Below are 27,177 nucleotides of genomic sequence, written 5' to 3'. Positions count from 1 at the left end.
TGCCAAGATTTAGTAAAACTCGTTTATTACTAACATTCAACAAATGTTCATTTAGTGCATTTGCAACCCAGATAAAAGCCCGCGTGCGTTTCTCTTACATGATCTCTGAAGAACTGTAGTCGTGAAAGGTAGCTCTTTCTTGTTGTTGCCATTCGGAACCAGGCTTGAATCTAAAATTCAGTAAAAGAGAGGAACCAAAAACCCTTAATGTAGTTTTCCACCATCTTTCCAAAAATAATGATATATTATTTGATAAAAACTGGCAGCCTGACAAATACTAGCTAAGCCGACCTCTTGTTGTTTCCTATTTCTTTCATAGAATCCTCCCAAGAATTCAAAACACTGTTACACTGCATTTGCCCTCAACTAGGGGTTCAGAACACTTTATATTATTACCCTTTACGTCACGGCCTTAACTGTTGAGAGGTAGAACAGGCAGGGAGCTTTGCTCTATTTTTATTATTTGTTTATTTATTATTTGTTTGTTTATTTATTTATTATGGTACTAGGGCTTGGATTCAGAGGCATTCTACCTCTGAGCTACACACTCATTCCCTTCTTTTAAAAATTTTGGGTTTAAAATATTGAGGGAAAAAAAACAGAGTCTTAGTTGGGCGTGGCAGCACATGTTTGTAATCTCAGTACTTGGGAGGCTGAGACAGGAGGATTGCAGGTTCATGGCCAGCCTCAGCTATTTAGTGAGGCCCTCTGCAACTTAATGAGACCCTGTTTCAAAAATAAAGAATAAAAAAATAGGGCTGGGAGTGTAGCTCAGAAGTAGAATGCCCCTAGGTTCCATCCCCAGTGCTGCAAACAAACAAACAAACAAACAAACAAACAAACACACCCACACATCAGGGGTTCACTCGGTTGTTGGAGCTGGCCTCAACCTGTCATCCTCCTTTCTCAGCCTCCCAAATACTTGGATGACAGGTGCTTGCCACCTTGTCCAGTTCATTCTATTTTATTTTAGTGCCAATAAATAAAAGCCAAAGAAGAAAGGTTGCAATGAGTTGCAAAACCCAGTTAATCTAAGTTCGTGGTTTCTTCACCATCCTTTAAACGCAACCAATACCCTGCATTGGTCGTCTGTGGGAAGAAATCTCAGGAAGTCTCAGGAGGGGTCAGCTGCTACTGAGAGTCTTCTCAGGAAACAAGCATGTGTCCCAGGATGAGCAAAGGATATTAGAGAATTTAGGAGCTAACGGATGGTAGATCTATGCCTTGCCATTCTCTGCCCTCACATTTGAAAATAATCTCATCTGATTCCAATTTCTCTCCAGGCCTGCTGTGTCATCTCTCATCTGGGTTTCTAACTTGTCCAAAAATTTATTTTTGTATAGTTTTTGTGGCTTTTTAGGTCTGGTAGAGTGGTCCACACAGGGCCTCTGCTTTCTCTAGCTCAGAGCTCGCTGCTTGGATGGAGAGCTGGGTTAGACCAGCCCGGCACTCAAACGCAGGCCCCAAGTTAGCTGCTTCCTCTTGTCATTGGCTTTGAATTTACCTTCCATCTAAGGTTTTCTGCTGGGATGTCTGAGCATTCTAAATATTATTAGCAAAAGCGGTGAGAGCAACAAGACCCAAAGAACCAAGGCTGGGCTCCTCTGCATTTAAAGAATCAACTCAGACTTTCTAGACAAAACATCTACTGGCTACAGAAACACGTTCACATTGGATTCTCCTAACTGCATAAAGGATGTGAGTCAGTTACGGTGGCTCAATGGTCTTGCTTGAAGATGCTCGGCTAAGTGAGTAGTGGATGCGGGATTCGAACCCAGGACTGATACGGAGGCTCCCACATCCCCTTCCCAAGACGATCTTCCAGAAGTAAACCAAAGTGATGGAAAAAGTTTAGGTCAAGCACGTGACATGGCCGGAAAGGATATTTACCTTCACAATAGCATCAACATTATCAATGAATGTTTGTCTCCTGTTTGCATACTCCTTCCGCTGCCTGTATCCCCTCCAATTAGCCTAAAGAAAAGAGGAGGTTATAGAATTACTGCTGAACATGTTTCCCACAGTTGATTTAGAAAGTTCAAGTGCATTCTCAGGAACACTGAGATGGGACACCTCAGGACCCCTCCCCTCTCAAACTCATCTGCACACCATCTCTGGGGGTGGACATTTCACTGGAACAGAAATGTCCCAAGATGGAGAAGGAAGAGAGAGCTAATAAGTTTCCAGGGAGGTGCCCAGTTTTCTGCTTAAAAGCTTCCTTTACCAAGACTCTGGTTGACCAAATAATAAAGTGGAATTATCACCCTCCATCCAAAAACACAGAGTCTTAAATGGTGCTAGTGTTATTTGGTGATAATATAGAATGCTTAAAAATAATAAATAATAAGTATCTTTACTTCAAATTAAACAGTCCATTGCAGCCCAGGGTGGAAAAGAAGACACCCTGCTAATTTATAATTGAATCCTTAAACATATGAGTGCTGTTAATTCCCCATTTATTATTTATATGTTATCATATAAAGTTTAATGATGCTTCATCAAAATAACTTCACTTGGTTATGACCATAGAGAGAAATTTTATAGGAAACATTTACAAAAACTGGATACAAACTACTATGCTTAGAAGGATTAAATCCATAACGGTTACTTGTTTATTCTAATTCACTTATGAGCATCTTTTTATTAAAACACATAAAGTAATATCCCATTTCTCTGATATGCTTTTTTCAAATTAAAGATGAAATACAAGATCCTTGATGAAAAGGTACAAATACAAAAGTTGTTTTTAAAATTTCTTTTCGTGTTTACAGATATCTATCTACCTCATTCTTTTTTTTAAAAAATATGGAATTTTGCTATTTCTTGGTAATGATTCAGAATGAAACAGAATAGATTCAAAATGAGTAACAGAGCACTAACTTCAGACTTCATCCTTAGAAATGACAAATATGCTTGTTTTTTTCTCCTTTTTTGTGGTACTAGGGATTAAGGCTGTTATACCTTCAAGCTACCCTCAGCCGTATTTTATTTTTTTTTATTTTGAAAAAGAGTCTATGTTGTGGAGGGCCTTAGTTGCTGAGGCTAGCCGCAAACCTGCAATCCTATCTTAGCCTCCCAAGTACTGAGATTATAGTGTGTGCCATCATACCTGGCCAAATATGCTTTAAAAAAATAATTTATGGAGCCGGGTGTGTTGGCCCAACTTGTAATCCCAGCACTTGGGAGGCTGAGACAGGAGGATTGCACAGGTTTGAAGCCAGCCTCAGTTACTTAGTGAGGCTCTCAGCAACTTAGTGAGACCCTGTTTCCAAAATAAAGTATAAAAATAGATCTGGGAGTATAGCCCAGAGGTTAAAAAAAAGCCCCTGGGTTCCACTCTAGTACCACAGAAAAAAACTTATCATTTAAAAGTTATTCACAAAAAGCTGCAAAAATAATACACCGAGTTTCACATAACCTTCACCCAGTACTTTTAATTTATTTATTTATTTTTTTTTTTTTGGTGGTACTGGGGTTCCTGGAAGCCCTTCTACCTCCGGGCTACACTCCCAGACCTATTTTTACATTTTTATTTGGAAACAGGGTCTCCTAAGCCAGCGCACGCGGCTGGCTTCGAACCTGCGCGATCCTCCTGTCTCTGCCTCCCAAGCGCGGGGATTACAAGCGTGTGCCACCACGCCCGGCAACCCAGTACTTTTTAAAGCAATCTACAACAGTGCTAGAAAACAAGAAGGCATATAGATTAAAAGCTATGAGAATTCCTGAAAGAAAGAAGGCAACTAAAAATGGACTGCAAGAGGCAATTGTGGGACAAGATTCCACAAACACATGAGACTATCTTTGGGACGCCCTAGGTTGAGGGAGTCCCCAGAGGTAGCTGAAATCATTTGGGGAAAATTATCGCCTTAACCATTTGTCGAGTAGCAAACAGAAAGCACAAAGGAAAGAGTGGAGGCTTGAGAAAAGTACAAAAGGGTATGTAGCTTTTGGAGAAGGGATTTTAGCAATATCTAATTTAAAACTCTTTAGCCTTTCACTTGGCATTTCTCTTTCTCAACATATTTAGCCTAGGGAAATTCAAGCACCTGGGCAGAAAAATCATACATAAAGAATTTTTGTTGTAGCATTGTTTACAACACAAAAACAAAAACAAATCCAAAAACGTGCATACACCTAGATGTTCAGCAGTAGGGGAACAGCTAGATGCACTGTGTTATCTCAAACTGGGAGTGTTATACAGCAGGTAAGAATGAGGTTGCCGCATACACTGACTAAGGAAATGTTCCGCACCTGGAGGAGTTGAACAATATCCAGGATAATGTGCTGTCACACATATTAAGATATCACATGATAACAACAAAAAGATAAACATAAAACAATACATATTTCTTTTTCTTTTTTTTTTTGTGGTCCTAGGGATTGGAACCCAGGGCCATTCTACCTCTGAGCTACATACACTCCCAGCCCTATTTTTTAGTCTTTTATTTTTGAAACAGGGTGTCACTGAATTGCAAGTAGCTGAGACTGTCTGCAAACCATGATCCTTCGTTCTCTGCCTCCCAAATGCTGGGATTACAAGCATGCGCCATCACGCCCGGCCATATTTTTATGCAAACAATTTGTAGCTCAATGCCCAGACCTATTAGAATATACGGTAAACACAGAGCAAGGGTATAAGGTAAAATGTGCCTTGTATCTGTCCTTGTTTCCACAGTTTCTCATCAAAGAGAGCTACCATTAACTTTCTATCAGGTACCCTTCGAAATACATCCAACATCACTGTGCATAAAATACAAACTTAAATAGACATGTGTATAAGTGTTAATGTATCCTTTATCTTCAACACAATGGGATCCCACAATATGCCAACATTTACTTTCTTAATTATATAAAGCATTGCAATTACTTCACATACTGTACACACACGTATCCATACACACCCACAGTACTTCTCAAACTTTAAGGTGCACATAACATCTTCTGAGGATCTTGCCAGCACGTGCCAGAATTTAAGAGGCCTGGGGGGAGGGGCGGAGACTCTGCACTTCTGTTAAGCTTCTAGGCAGTGGCAATGCTGGTATGTGGCCCACACTGTACTTACCGTGAGTAAGAAAGATATAAACAATCAAAGCTAAAGGATTTTCAATTGGTTATCTGTTTAGAAAATGCTGCCATAGGATTTATCACAGCATGGCTTTCAGAGATGACAGAAGCTGCATCCTGATTCTGATCTCATCAATAATCATTTACCAAAGTGGCTCCATGGTATGATGGCGGTGGTTAGAGAAATGGACCCTAGTTTGTAGGTCACTGAGGTCATAGCCGTCTGGTCACATATTTGTGATGAGTTTTAATGGTTCGTGTATTTGAGTAGATAGCACTGTTTGTTTGTTTGTTTATAGTACTGGGGATTGAACCCAGGGGCCTTCTTTTTCTGAGATATATTCCCAAACTTATTTTATTCTTTTTATTTTGAAATGAAGTCTCATTAAGTTGCAGAGGGCCTCACTATGTGGCTAAGGTTGGCCACAAACCCATGAACCTCCTGTCTCAGCCTCCCAAGTACTGGGATTACAAATGTACACCACCACACCTGGCTGATAGCACTGTTTTAAAGCATAAAAGTACAATTATGTGAATGCATATTATACACTCCATTCCTTGATCAATACTCAAGGCGAAATAAGAAACTGATATTAGTTCAAGTTCTCACTCTTAAACTCCAGAAATACTACTAACCTTCATTAACTCAGATACACAAATGTTTTGAATAAGTAATCTATTATATAACAGGTTAATATATTGAACCATTCTTGCACTTTCCATTCTGCATTCTTTTTTTTTTTTTTGTGGTATTGGGGGTGGGACCCAGGGGCTTTCTACCTTAGGGCTACACTCCCAGACCTATTTTATATTTTATTTGGAAACGGGGTCTCACTAAGTTGCTGAGAGCCTCACTAAGTAGCTGAGGCTGGCTTTGAACCTGTGCAATCCTCCTTCTCAGCCTCCCAAGCGCAGGGATTATAAGCATGCACCACCAAGCCAGGCTGTGCATTATTCTTTTAATAAACTAATAATTTGATGCATTACCACCATCCTTACATTGAAGTTTCATCATTATGTTTCATCTTATAATTGGTTTCTTATATAGATTTCTCTGGAATCTGTCTTCATTTATGAATGTTTTATTGTTTCCTCTCAAAATAAAAGTAACTTGGTTGGGTATAGAATTTTTGGTCTACAGAAGCAGAAATATTATAAGCTTTATATTTCTTTTGACAAAATTCTACATTTTCTTTTTCAGTTTATAAAAATTTTTTTTTGGTACTAGGGATGGAACCCAGGAGCATTCTACCTCGAGCTACACCTCCACCCCTATTTTTTATTCTTTATTCTTTGAAACAGGGTCTCATTGAGTTGTAAAGGGCCTTGCTAAGTAGCTGAGGCTGTCTGCAAACCACAATCCTCCTGTCTCAGCCTCCCAAATGCTGGGATTACAAGTGTGTGCCACCAGACTTGGAAGTTTATAAATTTTATTCCATCAGACCTTGTTTTTCTAATTCTGTGCTAACAATAGAAATCCTGTGCATAGCCACAGATTGCAAGCTTTTATAGTTAGAGCCTGTTTATTATAAACAAATATGAGTGTAAAGATGGGAGAAAGAAGCTGTTGATAAAGATGTAAAAGGGTCCAAATTCAAAACTATGGTAATTTAGAAGCAGTTTTTTAAAATAAAAAATGATGGACAGAAAATATTTACAAAAATATCAATATCATTTCCTTCCTGGTATGAGGATGTGTGAGAAAATTTATAATAGCAATCTTATTTGTTTTCTGTAATGTTCTTAAATATTTCTTAATGCATACATCTATATTTCTTAATGAAGTGCATCTGTAGCAAACCTTTCAAACTACAAAGATCTCAGAAGCTGTTTCTATGTTTCATGAATTTTCACTATTATTCTGGAAAATCTGGCTTGCTTTATGGTTGCCTGACTTGATAACTGGTGCCTCGGGACAGTCATATTCAAGTTACCAGTGCCAACTTTGGAAGCACAAGGTCTTATGTGATGTCAGTTAGCAAAGAAAGCCCTAAGCAAATTCTACTTCTCCCTCTCTCCTCAAAGGTTAAACCCAGCAATCTAAAAGGCTACATTCATTAAAACACAATGACTCACTACCCCGTAGAGTCCTCCCTTCCTTACAGCCCTCAGTCTCTGCCATTACTCCTGGACAAATGGAAATTGCTTCACATGTAAGACATTACTTTTACTCTGTCTGGATGCTTGTGGTACTCTCTGACCTGTAGCTCAGTAATTCAATAACTCCTAGCGCTAAGTTTTGGTGGTTTCCACTATTGCATCCTTTTCCTAAAAGTAGCATTCTCCAGTTGAAGGAAAACTCCCTTTTCACCGTAGTTATCTATTTCTTCCTACATCATACCAATGATTTCAATATTGGATCCCCACTATCTGTCCTCTGAGCCATCATTATTTACTGAATGTTAAAAAAATATATACTAGGAAAGTCTGTTCTCTGAATTATCCCATTCCGTGCTCACAACCTCGCAAAACAATGGGCAGTATGATTTCCGGATGAGAAAATGAATTTTCTAATCATTTATTATTTCTGCCAGCTTTTTATTCACTTTTCCAAGCTTTCCAGGTCTGTTCCAATTCTTTTCAATGTTTTCTTCAAGTATTTTCAGTCTTTTCTTTGTATTCTGCAGTTATAGATTCCTTTACATTCTATGATAAATTCCTTTACATTCTCTCAATCTCCAAGGATGTCAGTTGCCTTTTAATTTATTCCATTGCCTTAACTTGTTTTTATTACACCCATATTTTATTAAATTTCTTGAGAACATAAAGCAGTTTCAGTATAAAAATTTCTCTTAACTTCTAGATGAATATTTTTAGGTATTTACTTGATTTATATTTTACAGGTCATATTTCTCTTCCTGTTTTTTTTTTTCTTTCTGTTTTTGAGAGATTTTTTTTTTTTTTCTTTTTTGGTGGTACTGCAGTTCCTGGAAGTCCTTCTACCTCCGGGCTACACTGCCAGACCTGTTTTACACTTTATATTTGGAAACAGGGTCTCTTAAGCCAGCGAGGCTAGCTTCGAACCTGCGCTATCCTCCTGTCTCTGCCTCCCAAGTGCGGGGATTACAAGCATGCGCCACCACACCCGGCTGTTTTTGATAGAAATTTTTATTTTTATTTGTGGGATTATTTTCTGGCTCACTCATCTCAAATGCATGCAATTTCATCACAGCCTTCAGTGTGCTCAGTAAAAGGTATAACTATGCACATTCTCCTTCCTTGATTTCTCTTCATGGTGACCTCGGCATCTTCTGATTTGCTCCAAAAGCATTTGAGATGGAGCACTGGCTAGTGATAATACACCTTCTTGCACCACTCTTCAGTCTCTCGGCAAGAGACCAAGGGTGGCAGGGGATGGTGGAGCCTGGATATGGTGGGCAGGGCCTCGGCTCTCTATTTCTTTCCAAACATAGACTGCATGAGCTGCTCTGTGTAGAGGAACTCCTCAGATATTGGAAGATTCCTCTAGTTTAGGCTGAACTAGCCACTCTGGTAAGAAATGAGATGAACATGACACCCTTTGGTGCATGGTCTTTGGTGTTGTGGGTCAGAAGGCTACAGAGACAGTATGTTCACTTTCAACCCAAATCTGCAAAGTTGTCTTATCTTTACTGCCTATGTCTTTCTTGTTAGATAACTGCCAAAAGAGGGGGAAAAAAGGCATGCTGAGGGGAATTCAGAGTCAGATGGCTCAACCTTCCATCCTGCTGCCTCTGCTGAACAAGGCTCCAAACGACAACTCTGTCCTTCCTCAGCCCTCACCCCTGGAATCTGATACCAGGGGGATTCTATTTCAATGGGCTCTTTGTTTTCCATTTGTGACACTGTTCCATGCGTCAGGATTGGAAAGCATGGAGGTGGTCCAAATCGTACCATATTAGCTCACATTTTGAATTTTGTGGAAAATTAATCTTAGTGTCAACGCACAAGATTTATTTTTAGATGTTTGTTTATATCCTGTGTGTTTTGCCTACAACTTATTTAAAGAAGGAAAAACTGGAAAACTCATTGGTTGCCTTAGAAAATGCCTTGAGTGCCAGTTCATAGCAGACATTTAAAAAAAATTGGTTCTTTACTGCTAACATCTTGAGCAAATACAAACACTAGAACATCTATCATATGTAAGACACAAGAAGGGAGATGTTTATAAAACTCATTTTCTGTTCCAATGACATCACAGTTAAGTGGGGGAAAGCAGAAAAGCTTACCAGTGACCTCAAAAGAGAAGTTCAATGGAAAAACTTCCAATTTAGAAAAATTCATAGTTACTGGCCAAACCAAAAACCTGTCCACCACTGCCAGTCAACAATAATATCACTGTAGCATCATACACATGTTCACAAGTACGGACAGACATGCAGACTTTTAGAAGCTGGTGTGGTGGCTGAAAGAGGGCGCTGGGGGAACACAGAGGAGAAACTTCTAAATCTGCTAAGTTCTTCTTCTCCCATCCAGAAAGCTCAACAACTCACGTAAGTTTATCACAACAACAACAACAACACTGGAGCATGCAGGATTTCTCCTATGGGCCTAAATGAAGAATGACAGGTTAGACAAGGGAGAAGTTTCTCTTAGAAATGATAAATCTGTTCTGTTCTTTCAAGCTAGAGAGTTCCAGGCCACTCAACATACACCTGCACCTCAACCCAGGTCAGGTAGAAGGTGACACATGAAGATCTAACTCTTTAGAAAAACATCATTTCAACTCTGCCCTGCCCGGTGGGTGGGAGATGTGTGCAAGCTTACAGTCTCCTGATCACTCTCCAGAAGGCCACAGGTTAAAAGGTACTCATCCAGGCCGGGAGTGGTGGTGCACGCTTGTAATCCCCGCGCTTGGGAGGAGGAGACAGGAGGATCGCGCAGGTTTGAAGCCAGCCGTGCTGGCTTAAGAGACCCTGTTTCAAAATAAAAAATAAAAAATAAAAAATAAATAGGTGTCTGGGAGTGTAGCCTGGAGGTAGAAGGGCTTCCAGGAACCTCAGTAGCACCAAAAAAAAAAAAAAAAAAAGTACTTATCCAAACATTTTCCATCTTAAAGCCTCACAGAAGAAGTAGACCAAGGGTCACCGGCTAGGTGGAAATCAGCAGTCAGAATCACTTACTAGAATTCTGGTTGGAGACTGTCTTGTTTTTAAATAAAATATTTTCAGGGCACAGGACAGTTGCCTGTCACCAGTGACAGGTGATTCACATACCTGTATTTTGATCACATTTCCTTCTTGTTCATGAAAAAATGATTTTCTAGCTTCAAACTCTTCTCCAAGGAGGGCGCCCGAGCTCGTGTTTTTAAAGCGAAGAAGCAAATCTTCCGAGGCAGACCACATATTCTCACGGATGTAATCTGCTGTGACTTGCTCAACGATGTCCTGGCAAGAGATATTTCTGATGGTTACACTTCACACATCAGGTGAAAGGGGCACACAGACTAGTTCTGAAAACTGTAATTTATAGCCAATGGTATGGATAACTTGGGTTGCTGGGTTTAAAAAAAAGATGTAATGAGAGCCAGGGGATGGACTGGCTTAGCTTCTTTCTAGCGGCATGGTTTTGGAATCCTCTGAGCTTGGTGCTGAGATGGCAGGAGAAAGAGGTTGGATGACTGGTGGGATTTGGAGGCAGAGATGGACGGATGATGCTGGCAAGGCCTAGGTGTGAGGCCCGAGCTCCACAGAATGTAAGAGGGACAGGATGTGCATTGCAAGGACATGGCTCGCCTCTTCCCTCCCTCGGGCTGAGCACACGGGAAAATCTAGAGGAGCATGGAGAAAGGAAGCAGAAGCATCACGAGTTTTTATGCGGGGCATGAACTGGGTTTACTTTTATATTCATTGTGATAAGCAAGCAAAGGCTGGACTCGATTGAAATAGCCAAAGGTAAAATCATTCAAGAATGCATAAATACCTTTAAGAGGAGACATATATGTGCATTCATTGAATAAAATCAGTACCTTCGGGTCATTTAGAAGAAACACTTTTCCTTTTTAAATAGGGTGAGACCTCCCACTATTGAATAATCCTAGCAGGCTGATGTGTCATATAAAAAAAGTTATACCTCAGGCATCTGTGGATGCCACATGAGCAATTTTTAATTCCAAATTTTAACTCTTTGATGCTACTTCTTCATAGTCTGGTACATCTTTTCAATCATGACATATGATTTTTTTTTTTGTATTGCCAATAATCTTTTTTTTTCTAAAAATAACTAGCACTATAATCCATTGCTCTGATATTTTTTTGGGCTAAAAATTTAAAAACTTTTCACATCTGAAATTAATTAATAAACTCTTCTTGACAGAATTTTTGTCATTTAGCCTTGTCAGACTCAGGCCATAGCCACAGTTTTTCTCTGATTTTTAGTGCATACTGCTACATTGTGGTATCTCTGATGTTACTGACTTTTATTAGCTCTGAGGGTCTATATTGGTGTGTTTTATATTTTTTCTTCTTAGCATTTCTTCTCTCACAGTGCCTGGATCCATCAGCAATTTCCATATTTTTGAGGTCCAACTTTTGGTCTTAAGTTCAAAGCAATCTTGGTTGAACATTCCTTCAAGAGTATTTTCCCCTGGGAAGCATTACTCACTGGTTATAGGACCTATGCATCTATGTTAGATAAACCTATTTCTTGACTTGCGTCCTGTGTTATAAATTCCAGAGCAATGGCTACATGATATAAACCTCAGAGACACTGGTGGCTGTGTCAAAAACAATACCAACAGCAGAATGCAGGGGAAGATAGCAGATTGGACATGGAGAACACTGGAAAAAGACCTCTGGTTATTGATGAATTCTGTACAAGCTGCAGACTTAATAAAATTTCTTTATCCACTGTGTATCTCTACTTCCCCACCTAGAAAATGGAAGGTGGAAATATTGACTCTACCTCCTCCTAGATGGTGATTAGTGAATCAGACTGATGGAAAAGCAGAATGGAAAGTGCAACTCTACACTAATAAAGGATACTTGGCTATGTGTGTGTTTTCAGAAGACCTTTTTAACAGAGCTACATAAATTTTGGTTATTTGTGGGCATACTAGTTAAGAAAAATTACCATAAAAATTTTTAAAAAAGGAAAATTACTTTCAGCCCAAACTTATTAAGACACATCTTTTTATAGGGGTGGATTAAATTTCAAATCACTCTGATTTCATATCGCCTGTCTTTTTCGTGGCTATCTACTAACTATCCACCACATACACAAAGAATAGCTTTACAAAGGTGACCATTCTGGCAGTATCTACCTTACCACCTGCTTACAGCTACGTCCCCTTTGGTTTTAGGAGATTTCTGCAAAGCATTTAGTTCCTTATTTCCATGTCCTAAGAAAAGAAATATTCAGATCTAATAACCCATGGTCACAGAGAGGTCAGCCTCTTGCTAAGCTTCCCCTCTCATTCCTTTGCATACAGAAGAACTAAACAATGAATGATATTAAATTACTCAGAACTGAGACTAAAAAGCCCTTTAGCTTTACTTTTCCCAATGGCTTTGCTCTTTAGTTGCTTGTCATTGTCCTTTTTATTTTTATTTTTTATTTTTTTATTTTTTGGCGGTACTGGGGGTGGAACCCAGGGGCTTTCTACCTCTGGGCTATACTCCCAGACCTATTTTATAATTTATTTGGAAACAGGGTCTCACTAAGTTGCTGAGAGCCTCACTAAGTAGCTGAGGCTGCCTTCGAATCTGTGCGATCCTCCTGTCTCAGCCTCCCAAGCGCAGGGATTACAAGTATGTGCTACCACGCCTGGCTTTATTGTCCTTTTTAAACACTCAACTCCAAGTTCCTGTACATATAAAATCTTCTGAGTTTGAGAAGGAATTAGGACTTAGATGAACAAGTCAGATGGGGAGAACAACAGGTCCACTGAGAGGCCAGTATTGAATATAATGAGAAATTTGACCAAGTAATTGTAACACTGATTTTTATAAATGTGTGTGTGTGTGTGTGTGTGTGTGTGTGTGTGTGTGTGTGTGTGTGTGTGTTTTACTGGGGATTGAACGATTGAACCCAGGTACATTCTACCTCTGTGTTATACCTCAGCTCTTCTTTTGAAATTTTTTGTTTTGATACAGGTCTTGCTAGTTTGCTGAAAGTCTCAGTATGATGCTTAGGCTGTCCTCAAACCTGTGATCCTCCTGTCTCAGTCTCCTAAGTACTGAGATTACAGGTGTGTGCCAGTACTCCTGGCATTCCTTTCTGTATTTTAATATACTAAGTGTCCTAACAGCTATTTATGATGCTGTATTTGTTAATCAAGACATTATTTCCTTGATCCTAACAAAGAGCTCAGATTTATATAGATCGTTGGCTAAAAAAAGGTGGAAGGGAATGGACAAATTGCTCTTGATTAATAAAATCTGATAAACCAAAACATTCAAATATGGCTCAAGGATTCCTTGAAAAGGAAATTTAGAGGTTAATTAAAAATTCTGATTCACTGTATCATGTTTAACCCTTGGTTATTATATGAGCACAAGGCTAATTTTTATCTTAATTAATCAAAAGTCACATATAAAAAAGAAAATTGTGCTGTTTCTATTTACAATTGGACATGGGCATATCCAAATTCCAGAAATTACATTAAACAATAAAAATATGCTAAGATGTAGCAAACCTTTAAAGTTCACCCAACCTGTTCTTGGCTCAACTCTGCCCTCTCCTCCTGAAGCCACACTGGAGATGGCAGGGATCATCCGTGGCAGAGATATCCTCTCCAGGATTTTGTTGCGAAAAATAATATTTTGTTTGAAAAGTATCATGCTAAGTTGTGGGCTGAGGTGGGAGGAGGAATAAGACATTTTGAATGCTGGCAGCCTGGAAATTATCATTAAACTTTACCATGTCAAGGTAAAAGATTGATTTCTTTTTTGTTTTTCAGGGTGGAGAATCAAACCTAGGCCCTTGCTCATGCCAGGCAAGTGCCCTGCCACTGAGCTAAATCATCAACTTCCTGAGGATTGATTTCTTAGAAAAACCTACTATCCCAAATAAATGGCAAAAGCTTTAATCCCCCTGCCATTTTGTTTGTTAAAGCCAATATGGAGCAGATGGGGCCCGGGACGCGGGACTCTGGGCCCCGGGCCGAACTGCGAGTAGCATGCCAGACCCCTGGAGAAACCGGGCCCAGTAAGACGCTGGGTTCTGGGCGGGGGTCGCGCGCGGTGCACACCAGCCAGGGCCCGGGTCGCGGAACCCTGGGCCCCGGGCCGAACTGCGCATAGCACGCCACACCCCTGGAGAAACCGGGCCCAGTAAGACGCTGGGTTCTGGGCGGGGGTCGCGCACGGCGCACGCCAGATGGGGCCCGGGTCACAGGACTCTGGGCCCCGGGCCGAACTACGAGTAGCACGCCAGACCCCTGGAGAAACCGGGCCCAGAACAGAAAAAGATAAAGAAAAATATCAGAGAGGAGGTAAGAAAGCCGTTATGGATGCCAGGACACTGGAGATGCAGACAAAACTTATCTAAATGCACTGGAACTTATGGAAAAATTCACCGTGAAAGAGGACTGCTTTTTCTCTATATTGTTAAGAATCTCAGACATCACCTGTAAGGAGAGAGTTTAGCGGAGACCAAGGAGAAATGCGGTGTTGAAAGAGTTCTCCGCGATGGTGGTGGAGACTTGTATTCAGGAGAAGCAGAAACCGGATCCTACCAACTTTATTTTTTTGGAGAAATTATACCAAATGTTGAATGCTACCATCACGCATGCTTAGGAACACTGGACAACATTCAGAGTGGAAAAAGAGCCTGGGAAGGATTTGAAACGGTGGAGGCAGTGGCAATGCCAGTGGCCAATACTAAGGGGAGGCAGATTTCTGATACATTACATCTGGAACCTTTGAAATAATAACCACAGAGACAGTGATCGGAACCTGCTGAGGGGTTAGGCTGGTGCTGGGGCCAGCGAGGCCGGCATCAGAGCCTGCCGTGAGGCAAGGCCGGTATTGGGGCCTCCGAGGCCAGGATAAGAGCCTGCCAAGGGGTTAGGCCGGTGCTGGGGTCAGCGAGGCCGGCATCGGAGCCTGCCGTGAGGAAAGGCCGGTGCTGGGGCCTCCGAGGCCAGGATAAGAGCCTGCCAAGGGGTTAGGCCGGTGCTGGGGCCAGTGAGGCCGGCATTGGAGCCTGCCTTGAGGCAAGGCCGATACTGGGGCCTCCGAGGCCAGGATAAGAACCTGCTGAGGGGTTAGGCTGGTGCTGGAGCCAGTGAGGCCGGCATCGCAGCCTGCCGTGAGGCATGGCCGGTGCTGGGACCTCCGAGGCCAGTATCGGAGCCGGCCGAGGGGTTAGGCCGGTGCTGGGGCCAGCGAGGCCGGCATCGGAGCCTACCATGAGGCAAGGCCGGTACTGGGGCCTCCGAGGCCAGGATAACAACCTGCCGAAGGGCTAGACCGGTGCTTGGGCCAGCGAGGCCGGCATCGGAGCCTGCCGTGAGGCAAGGCCAGCATCGGAGCCTGCCGTGAGACATGGCCAGTGCTGGGGCCTCCTAGGCCGGGAACGGAACCTGCCGAGGGGTTAGGCCGGTGCTGGGGCCAACGAGGCTGGCATTGGAGCCTGCCGTGAGGCTAGGCCGGTGCTGGGGCCTCCGAGGCCGGGATTGGAATCCTGCCAAGGAGTTAGGCCGGTGCAGGGGCCAATGGCCAGCATCGGAGCCTGGCGTGAGGCAAGTCCACTCCTGCGGCCTCCAAGGCCGGGACCAAAGCCAGCTTAGGGGTTAGACTGGTGCAGGGGCCAGCGAGACCAGAACTGGAGCCTCCCATGAGGCAAGGCCGCTGCTTGAGCCAGCGAGGTCTGGATCAGTCCACTGAGTAGCCAGGCCACTACTGGGACCATCAAGAGTGGGATCAGTACTTGCAACGCAGCATGCACAGAGAAATATCGCAGAAAATATAAACCAGACGCTTCTCTTAATCAGCAATAACTAGGAGGAAAAGGGCAACAGGAAGAGGTTGAGCTATAGAAAGGGCCCTAGAGTGAAGCAACTAATGTGACCAATCAGAGGGTATGTAATACTGGAGGACGGAGCCTCTTTAAAAAGCAGGAGGTATATAAACAAATGTATCAAAGTAAATCACCAAAGAAGCCGTGGGATGGAGGGAGGGGGAGGGAATGGGATGGGGGCTGGAGGAGGGCTAATTGGATGATGTGTGCTTGTATATCCTCTCAAGTCTTGTACTCCAATGTGATTGATATATGACTACAATGCACCAATTTAAAAAATAAATTAATAAAAAATAATAATAACCAAAAAAAAGCCAATATGGAAAAAAACTGTAATGGAAACAATGCAGCCATATTTGACTGTAGTTCATGAAGACTATTACATGTCAGCCTTCAAATAAATCAACCAGCTTCTTCCATTACTCCCATGATTCAAAAATAGAAAAGCTATCACACTCATCTTTATACCATACAGCTTTCCATCAAACACCAACCTCCTACCTCAATATCTTTTTCCAGGAGCCATGACTGTTTAGGCACACATGATTCAGGTGGGGCCCAGGAACTATAGTGAGAATCGATATTGTAATAGTAGTCATATTTCTCTTCCAGGTTGAGTTTGAGCCATGAACCTTCATCAGAAACTAAAGAAAAAGGGCATGTTAAATTCTACAAAGAAACACTGGCCACTTAAACAATAGTGTAGCATCTTCAACAGCATCATATAATCTAATCATCATTTTTTCTACTAAGCATTCACATGGTCTAAGTCAAGGTCATAAGAAATGACCCACTAAAGCAAAACAGAATGAATTCCATGTGTTCAATGGCATCTCCCTGCTAAGCTGAAGAAGAGAAGAGATAAATGTCTAATGCCAGCTCTGAACCTGAAATCTTTCATGAGAGTGACAGGAGAGGAAAAAAATAACTGAAAAGAAGAAAAACCAACAAGAAATCTGTGCCCCAGGTAGCTGTGAACATCACAGGAGAGGCAGGAGACCAAATGCACGAGGTCCTCTTTGGTCACTGTCTTCTAGCAATTTCTCCTGTAAGGAGTGACCTCTGAGAACTATGAACCAAGTGGGGAGGGGGTGTGATCTGTAATAAGCCAAAGCAGAAATGGGTCACCTTTAGAGACATCTTTATCCAAATTATGAGAGGCAAATGCAGACTACAAAGATCAACCAAAGTAGGAAAGAAGGCTTCTGAGCCTCCTGACTCATATTGCTCAACATGGTCACACAAAACGAGGGGAAGCAACTGCTGAAAGCATCAATCTGGGTTTGGGGGGGGGGATACGCTAGAAAAGTCTATAGTGATAATGGCTTACACTGGTCAAGAAGATCTCTATTTGTTGAACAGTTATGATATCTATCCCAGACCAGAGAACAAATAAATACAAACAAAAAAAGTTTAAAAGTTTTGACTTAGACTGAGCTAAGTGCTGTTACCAAGTAAGTAGCAGACCCATTACCTTTATAGGTAAATTAAAGTCTAAGTGACTGCCTTCACAGAATATTTTAAGTGCATTCAAATGACTAGGCAGAGGTAACTTTAAGTCATGTGCTGGTTCTTTTCGGCTTTAAATGCACCTCTTCTGGTCAGTTTGTTGGTACCCAGGCAGATGGATGTACTAATTTTAGAACTGGCAATCAGACAGCTGTTCATCTGTTGGTGGACTTCCGTGTCTGATTTCTTTTGCTTAACATATTGTTTCCAAAATTCATCCATGTTGTAGCATCAATCAGTTCCTTTTTGTGGCTGGTAATATTCTATTGTTTTTTCTATTTGCTTTATCCATTCCTACTTAATATCCTCTCCTTAATATTGTACAATTGTGTATCATGTGTCTCACAAAGAACTAAGCAACATAAGTGATTTGGGCAAAAATCTGCTTCTATCACTGGATATAAAACACAAGGCAAACAAAAGTCTCCTTAAATACTTTTTTTTTTTTTGAAATATTGGGGATGGAACCCAGGGGCATTCTACCTCTGAGCTACATCCTTAGCCCTATATTTTATTCTTTATTTTGAAACAGTGTCTCACTGCATTGCAAAGGGCCTCACTAAGTAGCTGAGGCTGTCTGCAAACCATGATCCTCCCATCTCAGTCTCCCAAATGCTGGGATTACAAGTGTGCACCACCATGCCCAACTAATGCTCATTTTCTTAATCTGTGATGCAACCACCTGTGGCTCAGTTAATTACACTTTCACAAAAGAGAAAGAAAAGAAATACCTAAAAATGTTCTTTCCATAGATTAAAACATTAAAATTTTTTTAAAACGTTGATTTAAAAGCAATACTTGTCAGCGCTGGGTGTGGTGGCGCACGCTTGTAATCCCTGTGCTTGGGAGGCACAGGAGGATCGCGCAGGTTCAAAGCTAGCCGCGCTGGCTTAAGAGACCCTGTTTCCAAATAAAAAGTATAAGATAGGTCTGGGAGTGTAGCCCGGAGGCAGAAGGGTTTCCAGGAACCCCAGTACCACCAAAAATAAATAAATAAATAAATAAATAAATAAATAAATAAATAAATAAATAAAATTTAAAAAGCAATGCTTGTCTTAAAATTAAGAAAACATAACACCACGAAACCATTGTACTTTAAACCATTACATATTTAGTTTGTGCCAAGTAATGAAAAAGCTTACCAGAGTGAGATCTTTGCTCTTTTGCTTTCCTGAGGGCCTCATAGTACCTGTCAGCACATTCAGGGAGTATGTTATGTGTGCTATAAGAAGACTTCAATACAGACAAAATGTCATCTGCTTTTTTCCCCTCCAAACACTCATTGACATCAATGACCAGCGTAACCCCTGGTAATGAAAGAAAATTCTGTTAATGCTGATCTTCTACTTATTCCCAAGGGACACAAACATTTATTTCAACCTTTAAGGAATGAATTGGTATTAAACCTTTATACCCTTTGAGAATATGTATGACATATGCCCAAGCAAATCACCAACTCATCTACTCACTTAGGTTGTAAGAAGACCAAGATTCTGCAGGACCACACAGTATATTAAAAAACTGTATTATTTCCTGGTTAGTCTTGTTTGGTATGAAGGCATTAGGTTTCGCTCACTGTAGTAAACTAAGATATTGGGGTGAATGCATATGGAGAGTAGATATGAGGCCCAGGCCTAGCGGTTATTAATTAGGATTTGAGAACTGGCCTTATGAAGATATTTATGTTAGAATAAGCAAAATGCCACTTAAGTTATGAAAATCTTACCATTCTCTTGTATTTCATGCTAATTTTTTTGGTAAGAATGCCATAAGCAATTCTAACAAATATTCTACAAAGGCACAGTGAATATGTGCAATGGAGCCCAGAAACTTAATTCTGGAACCAATTCAGACCTAATAAGCATTCTTTTCCATCTTAAATTTCTGCCTATCCCACAAAAAATTATATTAAGCTCTTGTTTGCCTAAAGAGAGTTAACTAATACCTCATTATTTACTTTTGTTCTAGGTTAAGAATATTTTGACCCAAGCAACACAATTGCTTTCTTCTTTCTCTCTCTCTCTCTCTCTCTCTCTCTCTCTCTCTCTCTCTCTCTCTCTCTCTCTTTCTCTGCCACATGCAGCACCTCATTTGGATGTGTATGGAGTCTTGAAAGTTTGACTACCCTACATTCTCCTACAAATGGACTTGAGAGCTTGTTTGGAGGTTCTAGCAGTGGAGCACGACTACTTGTATACCCTTGACAGAAGACCGAGCCTCCTGTATTTGGGGAAGGTCGTCCTCTTCCACTGAGCACACAGCTTTGGGAAGGACGCACATGGAGCGGTGAGGGAGGAAGGGGACACCTGCCTAGCCAGCCAGATCAGCCGAATCAACCTGGCGATCAATGGGGTGATAGATGTTGCAGCCAGATCACCCTCACATCCCACAACTGCTATTTCTACAAACTGTAAATGCACTGAATTGTTCATATGAACAATAAAAACAGCAACAAAAAAGGGAGAAACCAGGTTAAAATACTTCCCAGATGAAAAAAAGATCATGATGAAAGATGGGGTAGAGATGGACACTTTTCTTTGTTTTCTTAAACATGTGTAAATTCTAACAAGTGTTAGACATATTGCTGTCATAAAATTGTGTACACAGCCCTTTGAAGGACAAAGGGGAAGGAAAAAGAGTTGACGTTGACTTTTGACAGTTTGGAGTCAAAGTCATGCCAATTTGGAGGAGCACCCCAAGACTCCAGGAGGACTCCTCTGGCACACTGTGTTGGCTGCTGAATGCTGGTAAAGTGGGTGTTTGTGCTTATCCAAGTTAACAAGGGCTGAGTGAAACTCTCCTCTTTTCTTCTCTAGAAAGGCTTTGTAGGATGGAGATAAAGAATGTAAGATATTAGCTGGGCGTGGTGGCACACGCATGTAACCCCAGCATTTGGGAGGCTGAGACCCTGAGGATCGCGGTTCGCGGACAGCCTCAGCTACTTAGTGAGGCCCTCTGCAACTCAGTGAGACCTGGTTTCAAAAAAAAAAATAGGGCAGGGGGTATAGCTCAGAGGTCAAATGCCCCTGGGTTCCATCCCCTAGACCTGCAAAAAAAAAAAAAAAAAGAAAAAAAAAAGAATGTAAGATATTTAAGAAGTCTGTGATCTGAGAGAAGAGTATAGCATAAGAAAATGATAAAGAATTTTTACATGAATTACACAAGGTAGCTTCATCAAATGAACCCAACAAAATGTAATGTTCCTAAAAAGATGGAATTATGAAAACATGAGGTTCTTGTATACAGTAATGTTCTATGTTATTGAGTAACGATACACAAAGAGCTGGTCCACAGGTCAATTTCCTGTGCCAACTCTTATCTTAATAGCACCATTTTCCATGGAAATTTAAAATAGGCTTGGAAGAAACAAACAGATCAGTCGCTATCTCATTCCTCATTTGACTTATGGTCTGTGGTACATGGTAGGTACTTAATGTTTGCCGAAGAGCTCTTTGTATCATTAGAATTATAATGTGATATAATACAGTAAGTGCTACTTTCAAGGATATAGGGTGTTTGGACCTATCAGCTCTAGTACAAAATGGCCTCAGACTCATAGTTTTTCCCTCTTCTTTCAATGTCTGCAATTGCTTCTTACTGACATCTGTGTGCCTGCCTACAGTGGCCCTAACATTTCATCTTTGAGCAATTTGTACCTGGCTTTTGCTGTGCTCAAGACAGTTATGTATACGAGAAGAATAAACGGGCTCCAGGTGTCTGTTCCAGGGGTCCCAAAGGAGGAAAGTGGATCAGTTCCAATGCACAGGCTATGAGATGCTGATTTTGATGGCTTATTTTGCTTACTCTGTGGGCTGTGGGGTAAGTCCCAAGTAGTTTAGGGGGTCAGATTAATTACCTCCAATAAGTTAGATATGTTTCTGTTGAGGAACAAATTAAGGGACCTCTCATAAATCTCCTAAGAGATCCAAAAATCATTTGCTTTACATCCCAAACCACATGCCAGCAGGCTCTCTTTCTTTAAGGCATGCATTCTCAGTGGGGAGATGTCATCCCCAATAGGGTAAACACTGGGTCTTGAGGGGATGGTATGAGAAAAGGTCTTTGCGTGTAATAAAGCACAGATCTTCCATATGGCACATAAACAGATCTACAACATATCTGTGGTACTAAAATTCCATGATGAGGAGAGATTATGGAAAACATATTTTTAAAAGGTCTCATTGTACAATAATGGAAAAAAAAGTGGAGAAACACTGCTCCAGGGAGTCAAGTCTAAAGGCAAACCTACTTTATGCAAGCAACATGCTCCAGGGAAGAGGAACATGGGGGCCTGAGTTACTTTGCCCTCCTGAGTCTCTCCTGTGGTGAAGTATCTGGGCCAATGCGGTTTCTTTTATCAAATTATCTGGGATGCTTGTGACATATGGCCAGTGTCTGTTTCAAGTTGTCATGCAAAAGATGAAGAATGATTTTAAAAATATGATTAAATTCTTGTCAAAAACCCAGAAAACTCTCATTTCAGTGTCTGAAAACAGATAGACTTAACTTTGAAAATTCTTTTTGTGTGATTATACAGTGTCATAGAAAGTGCAGCAACTCTTTTTTTTTTTGGACTGGGGATTGAACATAGAGGAGTTCTGCCATTGAGCCACACCCATTAAAATATATATTTTTTGAAACAAGGTCTTGCTAATTGCCAAACACTGGCCTCAAAAGGCTATCTTCCTATCTCAGCCTCCCAAGTATTGGGATTACAGACTTGCATCACTGTGCCCACCTAAGTATAATAACTCTTATAAGGGAAAGGGAAGAGGGAGGAGACAGGTTCTCAGATGTGTAAGCATAGTGCACAAAACCATACATATCTGAGAAAATGTCTTGTTTGTATAGTCAATAGAACTATAAGTTTCAAGGCAAAAACAAAATCAGCATTTTCAGGCCAAATATAAGAACAATGAACAAAATGATTTCTAAACTTCTTTTATCTCTAAGAAAAAAGTCTGAACCAATTTAGGCTAAGTGTCCACATTACAATCAAATTTCTTAAAAGTGACTATGGACTATGGATGCCTTAGGTTTTATATGTAAATTTAAATATCAACTATATTATTTTATACTAAAATTTAGTATATATTTTATATATACTTATATATATACTTATATATATTTATATATATAATTATATATATAATTATATATATAATTTTATATATACTTATATATATATTTAGTATTAATTTTATACTAAAATTTAAAATATCTTATGTACATATATTAATTGTATGCTTTTTTCAGAATTAGAGTCCCGGAAAGTAAGACTTCAATGTTTCAGGGGCCTAAAAGTTCAGGTCAGAAAAATATGCATATTTTCTCAAGATAAGGAAATAAAAATCAGATGCTTTCGAAAATTGGAAGAACATCTATGAAGTGAAAGTGAGCTATATCAACAGCACTTTGACTTAGAACAGAACACAGTCTAATCACTCCATGTACGGACAAGGTTAATGAGCTGTACTTGTAGGAGTCTTGTTTTATTTATGTAGGATTCACATATAGTGACTCTGTTAGTCCATCGATTTAGAAGCCATTTCAGATTTTCGGTTGAATCTTCTTACTATTCCTCCTTGAAAATTGAGTTTTAATATAAAATAAAAATTGTCATCAACTGAACCAATGCAAAGATTCTATTAACTGCTGGGTATGTCTTGTCCAATCATGTACTCCAGAACTGGGGTAATGAGCAGAGGATGGGGTTGGGAGTCCACTGTGAGATGGACTTGAACTAAAACTCCATCCTTCATCAGACTTCCAAAAGCCCTGCTCTGGCAGACCACAGGGACATTTCAGGTCTCCTGAAATTAGCATTAATTCAGAGCCAGTGTCCAATAGTCCCTGAAAAGTCTGATTATGTCCTTCCTTAGCACAGTCACCCTTGGTAAAGGCTATAGGTCCCTTTTAGGGAAGAAAGGTTAACAGTGTAATTTTTGGCAGTGTAATGCATCTTTCCTCAAGGAGACCTAGCCTCTCTCCATTCAAAAGGCCCTGGGATTGTACCATAGCTGAGAATCAAGGGGCCTTGACTCTCTCGTGTTTCCAGTCAGGCTTCCTTCACCTGACCTAGAACTCTTCCCCTGCACAGGTTAAGTAAGCACTTAGTTAGCTACCAGTCAATATCTAGGAATACCATGATCAACTAGCCAGCTCCACATGTCTCCATGTCAAATGGTTCCAATTACTTCTCTGACTCTGGGGCCAAGACAGTGGCCACCACCACTTCTATCTGTGATTAGGGGATGACACCTGCCTCCTGCCAGCCTGCCCCACATCTTCTGGACATGCTGTCCTCGGCAATCTAGTGAGCCAACTCCTTAAAATGAATACCAGCCGGGCGTGGTGGCACACGCTTGTAATCCCCGTGCTTGGGGGGCGGAGACAGGAGGATCACGCAGGTTCGAAGCCAGCCATGCTGGCTTAAGAGACCCTGTTTCCAAATTAAAAAAAAAATATAAAAAAATAGGTGTGTGGGAGTGTAGCCCGGAGGTAGAAGGGTTTCCAGGAACCCCAGTACCACCAAAAAAATAAGAATACCTATGTACCCACTCTCTCTCCTTCCTTTCCCCTTCCTCCCTCCCATTAGTCTCTTTCTCTGAAAAATCCTAAAACAAATAGTCTCAAAAAGAGAATAGGCATTTATTGAGCATAAAATGAGCTAGTTTCCTAGAGATCAAGAGAAGGAAAAAAAAACAAAAGGTTTTGATTCAATTACAAAATTCAAGAGTTTACAAAACATTTTTCACTTTCTGGATTTTGTTTGGAAACACTGGCAAATTTGGTTGGAGATAATACCTGGTCAATTAAAAGAGGCAGTTGACTGATCATATTTTTGTATAAATACACATTCAAGAACTGCAGGTTGGTAAGAGGGTTTAGATCATTCCAGAAGTTAAAAGTTACATGACTTCAAACACACCTCCACACACCTGCAGGGCATGTTTGGCAAAGAAAAGAAGGCAACACTCACAGCGCTTTGCTTTGTCCTCATCCATGTTGGCCTCATCGATGGCTTCCTGAATCTCTTCCAGCCAGAGCATTTTGGAAGTACTCCCGGCATCCTGGGAATAAAGTCAGAGCACCAAAGAGACAGCAAACAAGGATGGAAGAGAGTCAGTAACAGTATCTCAGGAGCCATCTGACCACATTTCCCACAAATACATTTTTCTTTTCTTTTTTTGTACTGAGGATTGAATCCAGGAACATTCTACCTCTGAGCTACACCCCCAGCCCTTTTGTTTTTTTATTTTGAAGCAGGATCTTGCTAAGTTGCTGAGGGTAGTCTCAAACCTGACATCCTCCGTTCTCAGCCTCCCAAGTACTGGAATTACAGTCCTGTGCCAAATTCTTATTCGGCAATTACCAAGTACTGCCATGTACAGCCCAAGCTAGTAATAAACAGACCTGGAATCTGACTGCTCTTCCTTCTTCCCTGAGGCTCCTGAGTTCAGTCCTCGGTCATCTCAGAAAGACAGCTGTCCTTTCTGCTCTAGCTACTTCTAAATCCGTGCTGTCCTATAGTGGCCCTCTAGACATATCCATCTCTTGAAAATGGATGCCTTGCTACACCACGCCTCTACTTAACCTCTCCCCAACACTGCCCTCTGCAGTGAGAAGGAAACACAAGCCCTTCTCATGGACTGTGGGGCTCTCATGACCTGCCTACTTCACCTCATGCCCGTCTACTACCCTGTTCCCTGTTCTAGAACTTCACAGCAGCTTCCTTCCGTCTATAGCGCCCCACCCTTACTCTGTGGCTCTTCTTTTTTTCTCATTGTTCAGGCCTTAACTCAAATGCCACCTCCTCCAGGAAGCCTTTCTTGGCTACCTAGTCAACTCTCTCCCCTACACATCCAATTACTGTGGTTTCCAAACTATATGCCAAAGTATTCCAAGGAACAAAGAGACAATAATAATAATAATAATAATAATAATAATAATAAAAACATAGTGATTGCCCTCAAGGAGCTAAGAGTCTAGTGGAAGAGATAGAGAAGTGCCGGGGTCCAGCCCTAGCAAGAGTCGAGGTTCGTGTGCTGATGAGAGAAGAGTCGAGGTCATGAGAGAGAAGACACTGACACACGAGATGAGATGGCAGCTTCTCAAACTTTATTTTGATGGAAGCTTTTTTTTTAGCTTCTCTTTTATTTATTTTTTTTACTTTAAAAACATTTTTAATTCTTTTTTTATTTCTACTCCTTTTAGGATTTGTTACAATCTTTATAGTCATGCAAACAGGAACTCTGAGGACAGAAAAAGTTTTTTACAGACTTCAGGGCAGGGTGCCAGACATTTAAATAATCATAGAAAGTATGCTTTGTCTTACTTTGTAAGGCCAGCTTGAACTTAATCTTATATATTGGCCCAAACTAAGGTCAGTTTGAACTTAATCAATGGCCCAAACTTTATTCTTGGGGAAAAAAAAAACTTTGCTGCCTGAGTCTCTCACAAGCCGCTGGCCATCAGTTTTAGTTATAATGCTTATACATAAAATTCCAATTATACATATTGATCCAAATAATCCTAAAATAATTTTTTTGAAGAAAGGAATGCTAGACATACTTCATGGGGAATCTACACCTTTGCGGGTCCCCTGATCGGGCTTTCTCAAGATCTGCATGAGATGCTGTAGCAGAGCAGTCAAGAAATAATTGTAATACAATGTGACTGGGGCAACACTGGCTGTAGATACATGACTGAGAAGAAAGGAAAGGTCAAATAGTAGGGGTCTCGAACTATAAGGAGAGAAAAGAGACAGAATATCTGCAATTTCATCCTGCATCATTGTGGTTAACAGAGGTCTGGGGAGGGCAGGGCCATACTTCTGTCATCTCCAGCTATATCGCCACATGGGATTCATCAGTTAATAAGAGTTTAATTTCTTCCTTTCTCTCTTTCTTTCTCTCTTCTCTTCTTTCTTTCTTTCTTTCTTTCTTTCTTTCTTTCTTTCTTTCTTTCTTTCTTTCTTTCTTTCTTTCTTTCTTGTGGTACTGGTGTGGAACCCAGAGGCATTCTAACTCTGGGCTATACTCCCTGACCTATTTTATATTTTATTTGGAAGCAAGGTCTTACTAAGTTGCTGAGAGCCTCACTAAGTAGCTGAGGCTGGCTTTGAACCTGTGAGATCCTCCTGTCTCAGTCTAAGTTTAATTTCTTTCTAAATGATACTATGGATAGGAAAGGTCCAAACAGGAAGCAAGGTGATGAGACTGGTGGAAGGTGAGAAGATAGAGGAGGCAAGAACTACTTTCTATTTTTAAGACTGATTGTGGTAAATATATATATATATATATATATATATATATATATATATATATTTACATAAAATTTACCATCTTAGACATTTGAAGTGCATAGTCCCATAGTGTTAAATACTTTCTTACTGCTGAGCAACATATGCATAGCTATTTTCTGGGGATGATGCTTTAATATACAGTGAAAAAAAGAGAAAGCTAGGCTATAATAAATGTTCCTATAATTAACAAAACTATTACACTTTAAACCCGTCAGCCCAACAAACTGCTGCCTATAAAATATAGCAAGAATCAGAAAATGAAAATTTTAAGAGACTGAAAGGCTGAGGGATAAACTAGGAAGGAACTGGTCTGTTTAAAATTTTTTGCTATGGCAATAAATGAAAGTATTGCTACC

General features: G+C 40.7%; 1 protein-coding gene across 1 annotated transcript in view; it reads right to left on the bottom strand.

The window, feature by feature from the left end:
- Nucleotides 1–27,177, bottom strand: part of IQGAP2 (IQ motif containing GTPase activating protein 2) — a gene marked incomplete at both ends in the record, with an annotated part of 316,582 nt that overhangs the window by 60,744 nt on the left and 228,661 nt on the right. The window contains 6 exons of the mRNA XM_080692165.1: nucleotides 99–170; nucleotides 1,891–1,974; nucleotides 10,260–10,430; nucleotides 16,507–16,649; nucleotides 18,657–18,821; nucleotides 24,497–24,587. Of these exons, the coding sequence (XP_080548291.1) occupies nucleotides 99–170; nucleotides 1,891–1,974; nucleotides 10,260–10,430; nucleotides 16,507–16,649; nucleotides 18,657–18,821; nucleotides 24,497–24,587 (726 nt within the window). The remainder of the gene's footprint in view (nucleotides 1–98; nucleotides 171–1,890; nucleotides 1,975–10,259; nucleotides 10,431–16,506; nucleotides 16,650–18,656; nucleotides 18,822–24,496; nucleotides 24,588–27,177) is intronic.

The sequence above is a fragment of the Muscardinus avellanarius genome (assembly GCF_963383645.1).
Source record: "Muscardinus avellanarius genome assembly, chromosome: 1".
Lineage (NCBI taxonomy): Eukaryota > Metazoa > Chordata > Mammalia > Rodentia > Gliridae > Muscardinus > Muscardinus avellanarius.
The sequence above is the reverse complement of the archived record's forward strand: the minus strand, read 5'-3'. Positions and strand labels throughout refer to the sequence as shown.